Source organism: Cydia pomonella, chromosome 28, assembly GCF_033807575.1.
Source record: "Cydia pomonella isolate Wapato2018A chromosome 28, ilCydPomo1, whole genome shotgun sequence".
NCBI classification, from domain to species: domain Eukaryota; kingdom Metazoa; phylum Arthropoda; class Insecta; order Lepidoptera; family Tortricidae; genus Cydia; species Cydia pomonella.
In genome coordinates, this window is record NC_084730.1 from 1548674 (window position 1) to 1566185 (window position 17512).

General features: G+C 36.1%; 1 protein-coding gene and 1 long non-coding RNA gene across 2 annotated transcripts in view; both read left to right on the top strand.

Moving 5' to 3' along the window:
• Positions 1-14160, top strand: part of LOC133532924 (scavenger receptor class B member 1) — a 196570-nt gene extending 182410 nt beyond the window's left edge. Inside the window, exons 5-13 of the mRNA XM_061871791.1 lie at positions 718-856; positions 2585-2712; positions 3089-3173; positions 5581-5714; positions 6659-6780; positions 8595-8729; positions 9207-9325; positions 10370-10501; positions 11815-14160. Coding sequence (XP_061727775.1) covers positions 718-856; positions 2585-2712; positions 3089-3173; positions 5581-5714; positions 6659-6780; positions 8595-8729; positions 9207-9325; positions 10370-10501; positions 11815-12249 — 1429 coding nt within the window. The 3' untranslated portion in view covers positions 12250-14160. The remainder of the gene's footprint in view (positions 1-717; positions 857-2584; positions 2713-3088; positions 3174-5580; positions 5715-6658; positions 6781-8594; positions 8730-9206; positions 9326-10369; positions 10502-11814) is intronic.
• Positions 1-17284, top strand: part of LOC133532926 (uncharacterized) — a 240197-nt gene extending 222913 nt beyond the window's left edge. Inside the window, exon 2 of the long non-coding RNA XR_009801776.1 lies at positions 16489-17284. This is a non-coding gene — a long non-coding RNA (uncharacterized LOC133532926). The remainder of the gene's footprint in view (positions 1-16488) is intronic.
• Positions 17285-17512: the final 228 nt, after the last annotated feature.

A 17512-nucleotide genomic window follows, 5' to 3' on the forward strand; every position in this document is an offset into this window, starting at 1 on the left:
ATTATTAAAGAACAGTCGCCGCCAGATATATCGGAGCGGTCAAGGTGATAAAAATATCTGAGCATGCGGTTTAACGTCTAGACAATAGACTGTTCAGACATTTGTGAACATCTTGACTGTTCCGATATATCTGATGGCGACTGTTCCTCTACAATAAACCTAGTCTCTTAAAATGCCTATTATCTATGAAAGAAATAAGTCATCATAATCAGCTTATAGATACACCGTGTTTTTTTTATTTCCGTTAATTTCAAGAGTGCCTTCCTAAGCTTAAATTAAGTAACTTTCGTGATGCGCACTTAATGATCTTTTCTTCTGTTTTTTGGCCTGTACAGGTTCGTACATGTTTGTGACTGTCACAAATAAATGTCCTCTATCTTTATATTTATTTTAAAGTATATTTTTTTGGCAAAAAACTTATTGTAAGCCAATGTTAGTTTATCGTCGCGCTAGGTAGGCTAACTAGCCGTGACCAATAATAAGTGTCTATTCACAAAGCGAACGCCGGAACATTGAATGGTTCAACCGTGAAATGTGACTACAATGAGACAAAGCTAGCTAAATTTGAAGTTAACACTGTGAAGTCATTTGTGTATTATTTTACTAATAAAATACCTGTGTTTTGTTTAAGTTAAACAACAACTTTACCCCCCCCCCCCCCCCCCACCTCTCCAAAACAAATAACTATTTTAACATAATATGATGTGTCCTTTCCAGAGAAGACATGGAGAAGGTGAACATCAAGTTTCACGACAACGACACGATCACGTACCAACACAACAAGATCCTGCGCTTCGTTCCCGAACTATCAGTCAATAAGAATCAGAAGTTGACAGTGCCCAACATTCCTCTACTGGTGAGTCTAACAACAGGTGAACAAAGTGACAACGACACGACGACATACCAACACAACAAGATCCTGCGCTTCGTTCCCAAACTATCAGTCAATAAGAACCAGAAGTTGACAGTGCCCAACATTCCTCTACTGGTGAGTCTAACAATAGGTGAACATAGTCACAACGACACGATTACGTATTAACACAACAAGATCCTGCATTTCGTTCCCGAACTATTAGTCAGTAAGAACCACAAGTTGACAGTGCCCAACATTCCTCTACTGGTGAGTCTAACAACAGGTGAACAAAGTTACAACGACACGACGACATACCAGCACAACAAGATCCTGCGCTTCGTTCTCGATCTATCAGTCAATAAGAATCAGAAGTTGACAGTGCCCAACATTCCTCTACTGGTGAGTCTAACAACAGGTGAACAAAGTGACAACGACACGACGACATACCAACACAACAAGATCCTGCGCTTCGTTCCCAAACTATCAGTCAATAAGAACCAGAAGTTGACAGTGCCCAACATTCCTCTACTGGTGTGTCTAACAATAGGTGAACATAGTCACAACGACACGATTACGTATTAACACAACAAGATCCTGCATTTCGTTCCCGAACTATTAGTCAGTAAGAACCACAAGTTGACAGTGCCCAACATTCCTCTACTGGTGAGTCTAACAACAGGTGAACAAAGTTACAACGACACGACGACATACCAGCACAACAAGATCCTGCGCTTCGTACCCGAACTATCAGTCAATAAGAACCAGAAGTTGACAGTGCCCAACATTCCTCTACTGGTGAGTCTAACAATAGGTGAACATAGTCACAACGACACGATCACGTACCAACACAACAAGATCCTGCGCTTCGTTCCCGAACTATCAGTCAATAAGAACCAGAAATTGACAGTGCCCAACATTCCTCTACTGGTGAGTCTAACAATAGGTGAACATAGTCACAACGACACGATCACGTACCAACACAACAAGATCCTGCGCTTCGTTCCCGAACTATCAGTCAATAAGAACCAGAAGTTGACAGTGCCCAACATTCCTCTACTGGTGAGTCTAACAATAGGTGAACATAGTCACAACGACACGATCACGTATCAACACAACAAGACTGCGCTTCGTGCCCGAACTATCAGTCAATAAGAACCACAAGTTTGTCAACTTGATAAGATAAGATAAGATGTTTATTTGTAAAGTCATGTACATGAGATGTTATTAAAGTTATACAGTATCCATGACACCCTGTCAGGGCACACAAATTGTCTTATATCTAGCTTAATACTAAATTACAGGCTGTGCATGCTTATGTGTAGTATTTGAATTAATGTCTAATACCTAATATACTGGTACATGGCTAATATACTGGTGAGGTGAATATTAATACTGCGTCTTTTCTGTATAAGCTCCCTTATTTCTAATTATTTGTATGTAATTTATTTTGGCTTATTTTTGTCTGTTACCTTCCGTGAGTTTTCTCCATGAGGCCATTGCGTGGCATTTTTTTTAATGTTTTTCTTATACATGTTAAGTGATTGACTGACTGACAGTAAGTAAGTAAGTAAGTAAATATTCTTTATTGCACCAACAATTATACATTTACAGACAAAAATACAGTACATACACAGTACACAGTTTACAGTATTGTGTGTTTACTAATAAAATATTTCTATTTTATGTTTCTAAAATAAAAAAAAATCATTTCATCTCGATATTTTGTTTCAGACAGTGACATCGTTCTCTCCCAACCTAGCCGGGCTGGTGGTGAGCGGGCTGGCATCAGTCCTGTCTGTGGCGTACAAGAAAACTGCAGAACCATTCGTCAAGGTTACTGCTGAACAGCTGGTTTTTGGGTATGTTTATAACTACTACTGTACTATATAGATAGTTTAGATATAAAGATTATTTATTATTCAAGTAGGCATATTACAATGCGCTTATGAACGTCAAATAAAGCTACGCCGGCTCTAACCCTACACCTCTGACCCGAGAAGATTTGAATCCCTCCTAAATTGTAAGAAACTTAGCGGGACACATATTTTCAAAACATTACAAGTTACAACTAACATGCGTTAAATAACAATATACAATTTAAATTAATATGAAAAAAAAAAAATAATGCTACACCTCTGCCCGAGAAGATTTAAATCCCTCCTAAATTGTAGGAGGGTATCCCAATATGGGACCGGCAAGAAAATCTGTTGTACATGTGAAATGTTTGTTTTATAGGTACGACGACCCTCTAGTGACTCTGGCGCATTACTTCTACCCAAAAGGAAAGAGACCGAATAGTCAGATGGGACTTTTGCTAGCGGTAAGTACCATACACCATACGATAGGGTGCTTAGCCAACATGCCAATCATTAACGCTACGTCATGTAGCGTAGTCATATCTCTCTATCATTCTTCCAAATTAGTGCGACAGTGGCAGTTGCGTTTCGTTGGCTACGGAGCGTAAACGATTGGCATGTTGGCTATGCACTCAGGGCAGTAACAACACGCTTTATCGTCACGATACACCAGTAGGAGAAAAAAAGATGTACGTATGTCGGGCATGAATACCGGTATCCTGGAATCCCGAAATACCGGAATTTCGGACAGATTTTTACGATATCTCATTATCGGAATTCAGGGGTGTCAGTATTGAAATCTAAGGCGAAGGCTATACTTACAATAAATACTGTGAGCCATCAATATGATAAATACTGATGGATTATATTCTTACATTCTGTTCTACAGGCTACACGTGCAATAATTATCACGTCAGTACCTACTGTAACGTGTTTCGTAGAGTTCAGTCGTCAGTCTCCATTGCTGTCGTGATGCAGACATATCGCAGTATTTACTGTATACAGTCGCCATCAGATACAACGGAGCGGCCAAGGCGCTCACAAGTATCTGAACACGCCTCTATTGTCAAGGCGTTAGAGCGCGTGTTCAGATATTTTTTAGCACCTCGACCGCTCCGATATATCCGCGGGAGCCAGTACGTGTAATCTTAGTATATTGACGAATGTCAATATTTATCGCAAACCGCAATCCGGAATCCAGAATCTAGATTTCCGAGATGAATATTGTGATACGTCAATCTTGACTTGACGATCAATTCAATTCAATTCAATTCAATTCAATTCAAATATACTTTATTCATGTAGGCCTAGCAACAAGCACTTATGAATAGTAAGACAGTATTACATATAATTATCTTAATCTAATTATCAGAGCAATTTATTGATGTTGTAAATATTATTCCATATATAATACTAATGAATATAATTCATAGATCAAATTTAATACTAAAACTTTCACAAAATACAGTCATACAAAAAAAAATGTATAAAAAATACTTGTCTAGATTGTTTCTAGAATAAATTCTAAATGTCAAACAAATATAATAAAAACAACAAAGGAAATACATGCATTGGAATATCCATTTCATCATCATTATTCAAATATAATAAATAATTAATCATTTCGAATCACAATTAATCCCACGTTGTTTTATCATTCATGTAGTCTTGTGTGGTATAATAAGCTTTAGAAATAAGTTTACGCTTTACATGATTCTTAAATTTATTAATTGGTAACTCAGTAATATGGTTTGGAAGTTTATTATAAAATCTCACACAATTACCCATGAATGATTTTTTAATTTTATGGAGCCGAGTGAAGGGCACGGCGAGCTTATGTTTATTTCTAGTATTAATATTATGAATGTCACAATTTTTCTTAAAATCGGCAATATTTTTATGCACATACAGAATATTCTCATAAATGTATTGACAGTGCACTGTCATGATGTCAATTTCCTTAAATTTATCTCTCAGTGAGTCTCTATGGTTCATTTTATATATTGCTCGAATAGCCCTCTTCTGCAGAACAAAAATGGTATTTATCTCTGAAGCACCACCCCACAGTAAAATACCATATGACATAATGCTATGGAAGTAACTAAAATATACTAATCGAGCTGTTTTGACATCAGTTAACTGACGGATTTTGCTTACTGCAAAAGCTGCAGAACTCAGTCTATTCGAAAGAGTAGCAATATGGGGACCCCACTGGAGTTTAGAATCTAAAGTTATACCAAGAAAAACTGTACTATCAACTAGTTCCAATTCCTCATCCTTCACAATGACACTTGTTTGTACATGCCTTACATTACTAGTGACAAACTTAATACATTTAGTCTTATTCTCATTTAACAATAAATTATTAACATTGAACCAATTTACTACTTTAGAAATAGCATCGTTTACATCATTGTAAGCTTGTTGCTGTCGTTTGACTTTGAAAATAAGTGAAGTGTCGTCTGCAAACAATACTATATCATGGTGGGTCTTTACAAGGAATGGCAAGTCATTTATGTAGATAAGGAACAGGAAAGGTCCCAATATCACAATATCACAGTAAGTATTTATTGCCCAAAGTATGATTTATTATGACCATTTTTACGGTCGCAAGCTGGTCGGTTCCTCGCGGACGTGACCGGCTCCGGACGGATTCCATCGCTTTCGCCATACATAATGTATAGGCACATTGACGCGCTCCGACGTGGCCCAACTCCAGCCAGTCACTGGGAATCGTACATAATAGTAAAACACCTCTTGGGCAACGTCCTTGATTTTTCCTTCTTGACCCGCACGCACCCTTGCTGCAGTAGTATAATTTCATCTTTTTTTACAAAATTTATTTAGGTGCTAATTTCTTGATATTTCCAGCGAAACGGGACCTTAGACGAAGTATCGACGATTTACACGGGCCAGAAGTCCATGTCGCGTTTCGGGTACCTGGACAAGATCAACGGCTTGGACCACCTGCCTCACTGGAAGGATAGTCCCTGCAACGATATTAGGTATTATTTATCCACAATTTTGAGTTGTTTCATGTTGGCTGGTTCAGTTGACTTAATCGTGATGATTATGAATGATAAATATTTACTAGCGTTCATTTGGATTTCATTTCAATTGTTTTACAGTTGGTATTTTCTTCGCGTTGGTGATAAATTGTGTTTCACTCGGTAGCACAATCACAACGCTTAAGATTCCACTTTACGTACTTGCTTTGCTCGTGGTTCAATTTTTGAATCTTTCGCTTATTCTATGGGTCATACTTTCAAATTATTTACGAAAAATTAAAGAAAAGGAACCTTAGAATTGATTTAAATGGGGCCAGATTTTTATTTGTAGCCTTTTACTTTTTAAGTACTTTTATTTGAGTTTAATTCATAGCTTAATTTATTTCTGTAAGTTTTTATTTTTAGGCCTAATTTTAGTTCAATTTGTAAAGTATCAGAAATAAAAAATAACACCTTTCCCCCTTTAATATCTTTTTAAATATGGATCCTTGCAAAAAGTGTACTGTATTTTTTCGTAGAATTTATTGTGTCGATTATTTAGATGTAACAAAATTTTTGCTTTATTAGTAAGAATCTGAATAACGTTTGCGTTATTCAGATTCTTACTAGCAAGAGACTTCTATTTCATTTATAATGCTCCTCCCTGAAAATAATCCTGGCGGCGCTCATGCTTATTCTCGTATCAATATTAGGACGACAAGTTAAACAACAACTTTGCCCCCTTGTAAAACAAATAAGTATTTAATGGTTATAATTTATAATAATAACTCCACGGCCGATTCGGCCACGGCGACTGATATCAACTCCGTTGCTGTCTCTGGTGTGCTCGCAAGTGACTGGTGTAGCCGATCTTGCTACCAAAAGTTCGCGAACATTGCGGGCATGTGAGCACACCATTTGGTTATAATTTAATCGTATATACAAACTGTATATTATTTCAGGGCCTCAGAAGGATCATTCTTCCCCCCTCGGGCGGTGACCAAGTCGGACCTAGTCCATGTGTACGACAAGGACATCTGCCGTATACTTCCCCTGCAGTACAGGAGAGATATCTACAAAGATGGTCAGTTTTTTACCGTTTATCTACTTACCTATTTGATCGTATGGCATTATGACAGAAGCATAGAATTCATAAATCGAACTCCAGAGAATTAATCCACTTGATATCTTCGTCGTTCAGTTTAATCAGGTCTTCCGAGGGGCCTCCAGGATATCGGGTAGATGGACACTCTTGGAAAATATGTCAGATACTCTGTTCCTCCGCACCACAGTGATTAGGCATTTTTAATTTCACCTTCCCATACAAAAGGAGTTTTGTTGTCATTTTAAAACTACGTGTTGGATTGTAATGAAACTTTGCGCATATAATGACTTAAGGTATATCTATGCCCGTAATTAGTTTAAATAGCTCCAGCTTATAAACCAAACGAAATAGAGCAAAAACTAGTTGTATGAAAAACTTAAATTCGCTGTTTTAACTATGGTATCAGAAGCTACATAAACAAATAGCAGGACTAGATATAATCAGTGATCGGAACTATGGGAGTAAAACTTTAACAAAACTTATCAAGCGGACGTAAAAAGAGTGCTTATAGTCTTAAAAATATTCGAATATCTATGAATGTAAATATTTTTATGGCTTTAAGTACTATACTATCTGGTACTATCTGGTTGTCTGGAAGAGATCGCTTTTTAGCGATAAGACCGCCTGTTGTTACCTGGTTCTATTTTCCTTTAAAAATTCATTTGTAGTTTTACATGTATGTAAAATGTATAATTGTTGGTGCAATAAAGAATATTTACTTACTTACTTACTTACTTACTTACTATTCCTATCCCTATGGACATGAATATTTTTAGGGCTGTATGCACTATTTTATGTCCACTTAACAAGTTTTGTTAAAGTTTTACTCCCATAGTTCCGATCACTGGATATAATATATACCTTATCCTATTGTGAGTACAAAGTTTCAGAGCAATCTAGCTAGTCGTATTAAAATGAAAGCGTAACTACGTTTGTATGGAGAACCGAGCTTGCTGTGGAGACTTAAGATCAAACACCGGTTTGATCTTAAGATGACGTATTTAAGCAACGGCTTAAATACGTGCGCGGCAATAATCATTGCAGCCGATTATTACAGATTTCATTTGTTCTACAAAACGTAAAACCTGGCCTGTTAACAGTGCACGGGCATCAAATTAGAAACTTAGGTTGGCTATGAACATTTGCATTCATTGACTGGCTGCAATGATTATTAAGTTAAGAAAAAATGTCCTTATATAACAAGACACTCTGCCCTAACGTTCCGACATTTGTGTTATGTAGGGTGAGATTTCATACAGACTTCTTAATTTGGTTGGTTAATTTTATTGTGAAGTTGGCGGCCAAATGTTGGCTGGCGATTGGCGTCAATATTTGGCCGCTAACTTCACACCTGTTTCGCTTCTAATTGTGAACTCGCGGTTCACCAAAAACTCTAGTAGGTTCATAGACATCTATTAACTTTCGACGCGATTGAATAAATATGGAAATTGAATTTAACGGCCTTTAATAACATCAGTTACCACATTTGATCATTATCAGACCAATGAATTCATATAAGGAGAAAAACAATGTGCGCAAACTTTGTTCATTATCAACCAAGTCGACTAAGCCGCGCGCGGGATATTGTTAAGACAAAATGCCCCTGTATAACGAGACACTCTGCCCTAACGTTCCGCCATTTGTGATAAGTAGGGTGAGATTTCATACAGACTTCTTAATTTGGTTGGTTAATTTTATTGTGAAGTTGGCGGCCGATTGGCGCCAACATTTGGCCGCTAACTTCACACCGGTATAAGCGAACTACTAGTTATTTCTTTTCATATCTCTTCCAGGCATCCAAACCGGCCTCTACACACCACCCGCTTCCACATTCGAGTCGGCCGACGTCAACCCGGACAACAGGTGCTACTGTCAGGGTGAGAAGTGTCCGCCGCGGGGCTTGCAAAACATCAGTCCTTGCCAATACAGTGAGTTACGTATAGGTTTTATTAGTATTATTTTTAAGCTGAAGATGTCGACACAGTTACATATGCATCTTGTTGACGGGTGGGAAGACAGCGGGTGGGTGTGAAAGTTGTGTAGAACGCGCTCGGTCTACCCTCGTGCGCGTCGGCTGTGTTCGCTTTCAACGTTACTGCTGGTCGCGTCCACACTTGTTGGTCTATCCAAGCACACTACACACAGTGTCACTACGCGTTTTCGATTCGGATTTTGCGTGTTTATTACCCAATTTAAATCGCATGATATCCCGATCGATATACTTATAAGTCTAGTAAAACTAACCCGTGAAACATTCAAAACTGTTATTAACATGTTGTTGATCAACGAGGACCAAGTGTTAATATTTTAACATCTCACACACACAGCAGTACCAAGAATACTAAAAGTAGGTTTTTTGTTAACAAGTTATTTAGATAATTCAAGTATTTATTGTTTACTTCCAGGCGCTCCTGTATACCTCTCGTACCCGCACTTCTACGACGCTGAGCCATCTCTTCTAGACAAATTTGAGGGTTTGAAGCCAGTTCAGAAGACCCATGAAACCTACTTCATGATACAACCGGTAAGTGTAAATTGCTACCTAGTTTGCCAATACAGCTTATTATGCGTATGTATATTCCGGTCTTCAATACGGCATACTTTTCTGGGGAAATTCAACCAGATTTAAAACTCAGATACCTAATGCCTTAGGGTATTTTGGTATGTATACCTCTTTACGGTTTCCTCTCATAATCTATTGTTTTGAACCCCGTACTTCACAGGGCTGAACTGACTAGTCTTAATGTGAATTTTACCAGTTTGTTAAAACGGGACGAATAACTATTTATATCCATTTTCTAAGTGGAAAAATGTAGTCTTGGGTGAGACTTGAACTTACAACAACTGGATCACTAATCCAGTGCTCTGCCATCTGCCATCTGAGCTACCAAGATCTCATCCATGGACTGCAAATATTAGGGTGCCTCCCTAAAGGCCCATATGGTGGCCCTAGCGACATATACCGTAAGGGGTTACTTCTCAAATAGCTACCGGAGTTCCAAGTCATATTGGAAATTCACCAGTTACGATACGCTATCCCATACTAGAAGAAACGTCAACGATGTTATTAAGCTTAAAATAAATTTAATAGTGAAAAAAACTACTCTCTTAGTTGAGACTTGTCCGTGGACGTGAGTTCGCAGTCATTTCTACTTCAAATATCAAATATCAAACATTTATTCAGCAAATAGGCCACAGGGGCACTTTTACATGTTCATTTTTACAAACAATAAAAATTAAAAAAAAAAAACTATTACAAATATGGAATCTATGAAATAATAAATACTTTATTAGAGATGTATACTGTCTCTAAATGTCAAATTACACAAAAAAAACTATGATAAAAAAAAAAACATAAAATACTAAAATTCTTTAGAGATGTATAAGTCTCTAAGTGTCAGAGATAAATTATAAAAAAAAAATTAAATTATCCTTAGAGATGTAGAGGGTCGCCAAGGCTTGAATTCTTATATAAATAATTAAAAGACAAAAAATAAAATAATTAAAACAGACAAGAACCGAATAAGAAACTTGATACAAAATTTATTTATTTATTTTCATTTTCCAGAAACTCGGCGTGCCGCTAGAAGGCTTTGTACGCGTGCAGTTGAACCTCAAAGTGAGCCGCGCGCCCAACATCTACGTGAACAGCATCAACAAGTTCCCGGACATAATCTTCCCCGTCATGTGGATTGAAGAGGTACATAGCCGATAGACGAAGATTCTATATTTTATTTTAATCAAAATTAAGCATAAGTAATGACAAATTCATAACCGCAACGCAGCCTTCGTCAGGAGGGTACAAGCATAAATCAGCAACAGGCGTCGTCATTTCCCCTTATATCGGTTATTCTAATTCAGTCATTTATTAAGGACACCCCCGAGTCGCATCTGGTCCAAAAGTTCCCATTACGCTAGCAGCGTTTCCATGTTGTATAGCCAATGAAAATCCCCTGCATCAGTTACGACCTAGAGCGTGGATCACAGTCCCTATCCCTAAATCTGCGACCAAGTTCCTTTATAAACAGATTCTGATTTGTCTTTTTCCTCAATTTTTTTAAAACTAGGCCTCGGGCTTTCTGTAAGGTGAACTATGAAATTTCCCATACAATAAAGTTTCACGAACTTTTTCAAATGAAATCAAACATCATTTATTTGCAGGCAGATGAGGCCTACAATTACACTTAGGTACATACTAACATACATCATTTTGGCGACACAGTTTACTGCTGGGTCACCTGCGTCCGTATTTTTGAAACACTAGCAGAATGAACGATTCGTTTCAAACAGGGACCGGTCAACCTCTTCCCAGACAAAAGCCATTGAACGAGTTAGCCGTTCATTAAACAGCCCAAATCACATGCCTACCACTTGAATTGCTTTCCCATTAATTTGACTTACCTGTAAGAAGGGGTTTCCCTTACGCGGTTATATGAGTGTAGGAGGGGGTTTCCCTTTCGCGGTCACTTGAAGGTAGGAAGGGGCTTCCCTTTCTTTAAATAAGCTTTTGGAACAGCTTAATTGTATATTGGATAGCCGACCTTCAGGAACGGGTTTCCCTTAGCTTCCCTAACCTATTCCACACAAAATTAAACCTTATTACGATTTGATAAGATACTTTCGATCGCAAGCGACGACGGCGAGGGGCATTATCAAAGAACGTCAAGGCGCGTGCCGATACAACGCGCTAAACACCTACAACGTAAATACTGAAATATTGCTCTTATTTTTATGGATACAAGGATCAAAATGGCACAAGCGTTATAAGGGCAACCCCTTCAAGAGGCAAGCAGTTCGAACGACTTTTTAAGCGCTTAGCAAAGGGTATCAAGTATCCGTTTGGTATACCAACATCCGCATTAAAAGTCGTTTAAAAAGCCTTATGAAGGGGTTTTAAACGGGAACGGCTTTGGTTAGCAAAGTCGAACGAAATACTCCTTCAAAAACCCTCGAAGGGGATACGGGACCGGTCCCTGGTTTCAAATGCTAATAATGACCACCTTCCACTTGCAGGGTATCCACGAAGTAACGACCCCGATCTGGCGATGGATCTACCTAGCCACCACCGTCGGCCCCATCGCAGCCCCCCTGCTCACCTACTCCATGATCGTCTTCGGCATCTTAACCATGATATGCGTCTTCATCAAAGCGTACAAAAGTTTCGTCATCGGACAAAATTCTATAGAAATAGTTGAGATAGGTCGAGAGACTTTAAGGAGGGGCTCTATGATTCTACATAGCACGCAGAAGATATGTTTAAGAGATCCTCCTTATATCTTGCTGCCACAGACGAGCATAGAGAGTGGAGTCAGAGAGTTTAGTCAGAGTCTGGGTGACGTGGGGAAGGCTGATTTAGGTTTAGAATGTGAAACTTTAATTAGGTCTGATAATAGTTTTATAATATCAGAGAGAAGGTGTAGTTTAGGGTTTAGGTTGCCAAACTTTTAGGTTAACTGTGAATTTGTGTATGTATAACATTAACATATACTAGGCGATGTTGTTACCTATTTTTTATATGAATGAAAACTACTTGATGTTTTTGGTGCTTTTTCTATATGTTTTCATTGCGCGCAGTATGGGTGACGTTATTCATATGGATAAAGTTTTGTACGAATCAAGAAAATACCGTAAATTACTCAACATTTACGCCTAACTAGCGGGTCACAAGTATTTGTCTCTTTCAGATGAACTTGTCAGAAAGAGATAAAAGCTTCACGTTATTCTCAAATATTCATATGTTAGTGTTATACGTCAAGAATCGTTTTTGCTTGCATGTGCCAGTGAGTGACGTTTTAACAAAATTATTTTTAGGCATTGGCGTTTTATTTAAACTTATGTTTAGTTTTGTTTCGAATTCGGGAGTTTTTATGTTATTTCTGCTCGTGAGCTCTTTCGATACTGATATACAATAATAATTATACAATAAAACTTATTATTATTATAACTTATTTTATTATTTGTAACGCTAAAGCTGAAAACAATACATGCAAGCCTATTCATAATTTTGTTAAAAACGTCTTTTTTATCGTATGAATGTTGCTCGAATGTTTTATATTTAAGAATATTTGCTCATTAGGTACCTATACCCATACAAGTTCCCAAATAAGTGAAATATATAGTATAATAGTACATTACGATACAAGTGCGAAAAATAGGAAATTCGAAACGAGTGGCGATAAATTAAAACACGACCGAAGGGAGTGTTTTAAATCGACACGAGTTGCGAATTACCTATTCGCACATGTATCGTACAACGTTTTACAGTACATATGGCCCTTTAAATGTTCGACACAGTAACATAATATGCTACTTCTCGCACTAGTGCTATAAAGTAGCCCCATATGTACTGTAAAATATTTTTTAAAATTGTTTTAAATTTTATATTAAGGGCGTTTAGGACAAATTACGTTTGTCTATGATAAATAAGTTTCGAGATTTATTTTCAGGGAATTTTATAATATGTTGCAAAATCGATGAATAATATTGACATTTCTGATTATGGTGTGGCTACCATTCTATTTTTGCTGGCAAGTGGAATTGCTCAGATCGTCAAAATGATCTTAAAGTAACTTTATTGTTTAAAGAAAGCGTGTGCAGATCATTGTGAACATCTCGCCTGCTCAGCTACTTTTGCCGCTGCCGCCCTGACTGTATAGTCATTCGATTTGTAGCTGGCCCCGAGCGGCTAATCCTTTGTCTATTGTTAAGCATAACCGCACATCCTAAAAACCTGCACCTGCATAAAAAAAAAAAACATTTATTAATAAATGGTCCCGTCACTTTAACCGGTTATTGAAGTACAACTCCTATGAAAATTGCAATAAGATTCAAAATGGAAAAATAATTTGGGATCTTGTGTGGTCGCTCTACGGTTAACTGAGTGCCGGCGAGTTCTGTAACCAGACTAAAATGTATCCTTGAGATGCGAAACGAAGAGCGCATCTACACTGGTTTTTTGAGCGTTGGACTAGCCCGCGCTCAGGTGCCACTTTTACTCAACAATAGACAAACGATTAGCCATTTGGGGCCAGCTACAAATCGAACGACTTAACGAGTATGATGGACAAAGGTGACAATGTGAATGAGTAACTGATACTACACCGTGTGACACGAGGAAACCGAAACATTTTAAGTACGCATTTCTGAGGCCAAAAGAAAAAAAAAATATATGACTATATGTATGCCAAAAAAACTGTGTTTTTTTTTTAATGAATTTGTACAGAAAAAGTTTATGTTATTGGTAAAACTGGCACTTGCAATGAATTTAACTTTTTTGTTTCACAAAAAATAGTTTGTACAAAGTGCTACTTGTCACTTTTTGACATCTATCAATAAGTTTATTTAGACTACGCCCCATAATGGCATCATCACGATCAAAAAGGCGTTTTGCACTAAGTTACAATACGAAGATTTTGTTTTATTGGTATTAACTTTGAAACTAGGCGAATTAAAAAAATATATAACAAAATCTTTAAATGTGATCGGGAATACACTGTTAAAATCTTTCGGGTTCCTCGCGTTACACCATGTATACATACATTGGTTTTTCAAAAATGGTTGTGTATATATGTATGAAATAAGTACCTACGAGTACGTACGGCGATCTTTTTAAAGACGATAACTTAACATTAAACACATTTCGTACGTGTTTATATAAAATATATATTGCTCTGAATGTGTGGATTCAATACTTTATTGAAAATGGGTGAAACATAATTATATATTGTCACGCTTAACTATATGACAACTAATTTTACTACAACAATTCATGGTTTGGATTAGTTTGGTAAATTTGTTTCAAATTGTGGCATATAGGTGTATATTATACAATGATTATACCCTAAAATCTTCAATATCTGTTCGATTATTGGTGATGGACTTGGGTTCCAAATAAAATTGACCAATTGAACTTAATCCTAACATAAAATACAACCCCGGTATGTATAAAATATTTTTATTATAAAATATGTTTCGTCGTAATATGTAGGGAATTTCTCTTGTCCAGTTTTAACAATATTGAATGGTTACCAGTTGAGAACAAATACATTTTATATTTATATACGTAATGTGCAGGGGTCGGACAAAAAGTGCGGATGACGTAAAAATGACGTAATCTTGCACACAGGATGATGTTTGAGTTTGTATTTAAACTTCCGTGTGACATGTAGTAACAAAGTAGTATTAATGAAGTAACAAAATAATCGTAAATAAATCCATGGAATTAATAATACAGGTGGTAGGGTGATGTAGTGAATAAAATAAATTTCACGAAACTTGTTACCATAAGGTATAATTATTTGAAATTAGTTAGAACAAGTCTGTGGGATTGCCACAATATTCGAGTAAAGATGACATTTTAGAGCGTTTTCTTATACATTAGTAAATATAAATTTTAGCTAAATATAATCGTGAAGATACAATAGCTAAACAATAACGAAGTCAATTTATTGTTCATCTGATTGACAATGTGTCAGTCAAAAACGTACTTACTCATTTCAAGTGGCGATATCGTTTAATAAAGAGGTTGATAAATGATAAGTGATAATTGTTTATGAAAATCAAAAATACTATTTGAAATCATCCTATAAGTGGTTTGACGTCATCCACACTTTTTGTCCGACCCCTGTAATGTGTGATATAAGTACGATTTAAACGACCTCTTGTACCTATATCAACAATTTTACTATTTGACAAGTCTGGAACAGGCTAAATAATATGTAACTATTTTATTTTAAAATGTATACTAACGTATATAATCTATATTTTTTATAAGTTTTCAGTCGATAATGTATGTATGTATGGAAGTACACTTTGCGCCTATTTTTTTTTTAATATCATGTATGTATGTATGTCACTTTATTGCACATAAACAGGTTAACATAAAACAGACAAAACAGAACAAAAAAAATGTTATGTACAAAGGCGAACTTATCCCTAAAAGGGATCTAAGGGGATAATTATTTTACTAAGAATTTTTCTATCCATTGTGACCATATTGTGACAGAAAAAATTACTCCAATACCTGCAAATTGTCAGTAAATTTAATGGTAATGGGACAATGGTAGACAACTTCGTGGAATGCTCGAAAAGTATATAAGTCCAAATTTCAAATGGTCGGTATTTACACAAGTATATATTATTTGTAAACAAATGGATTGTTAGAAATGGAATTTGCTCAATTTTTGTTGAATTATATATTTTTGGTCTGAAACCAAGGTATTTTAAATCTATTGAACTAAAAATTACGCTGTTTCTTGTTAAAATATGACTATTTAAATAATATAAGTCAATTTAAGATTATGAAGTTGGTTTTTTTCATTAACGACAATGGACAATATAATTAAATCTAAAAAAATATTTTTGCTAACCCACTTTTATGGAACTACTAGGGACATTAGGGCTATAGTTTTTAAAATCGGTTAATAAATAATAGAAGAACAAATTAATTAAGTTTTGAACAACTTTTTTGGAATATTAATTACGTATACCATTCATATTTATAACAAAATCTAGCTTTTTCCCGCGTTTTTCTCTCGGCCAAATTAGTTTTTAATATAATAGATAATTATCCTGGTCGTTATTTTGAAAGGTTCCAAAGGAAGAGAAAGCCGCGGGCAACAGCTAGCTATGTTTAGGAAGAGCTTTAAATCAAGACTTTTCTGTTTTTTTTTTTTCTATTTTTAGAAGTTTTTTTTTTTAATTTCATAGGTGGCGTTTACATTTCTAAAAGTTGTATATACGTATACTATTTTATATCCCTTCGTGTGTGGAATTCCCTCAGCGGGAGGGCAAAAAATGGCCACGGCTGCGGGCCTCTATTTTGCACATTTTGTCGCGTCTGTCGGGGATTGGGCGGGCCAACACACCATCGTCCAATTAAACACGGAAAGTTTATTGACAATATTAAACAACTGTAGCCTATCCTTGTCTAATGATCTCCCATTGTTATATCTTAGAGCAGTGCAGAGCCTATTTTTGGCACTCAACTTTCCGTCAAGAAACCCGCAGACGCACCGATAACCCTTTCTGGCATCAGCATATGTGCAAAATGGTTGTCTGACACACGAAGGGATATCCAGTTATTTTATGAATATATATTATTTATTTTTAAGTTTAATTACCAGATTAAATAGTAATAATGTTATTTAACACACAATGTTCTGAAAGTACGATTGTTTAATTTGGATTTTATAATAATTGAAATGAAACTAAATTGACGAAAGCTTAACCCAATCAAATGGATTCGAAACTACTTTCACGGCATTTTTTTTATAAAGAAATGTAACGCCATCTATCGAAGTATTCACGTAAGTTTAATAACCTCATTTAAAATAGTAAATAGGGTGCCTACATTCCATGTGAATTATAGAAATGGGTAAATATGGATTTGTGTACAATTGTACTCAGAATTGTAAATAATATTTTTTAAGAATGTACTTTTGTATCCAATTTTTGTTTATAATAAAAGTTATGGTAAACTTTATTGATATATATTTTTTATTACCTTTCTTTTGCATGTACACATTTAATGTTCTCAGTCAGATATATATATGTTGTGCTTATAACCAGACATCGGACTTTTGGGGGCAAAATTTAATGACTGGTAATTGCGAATTGTAGATGATAAGGAATAACATAGTTTATTTGTAAAAAAATATGATTCTGTTTAAGGTATTATTCTCTTCTTTATTTTGCAATGAATTGCTTTATA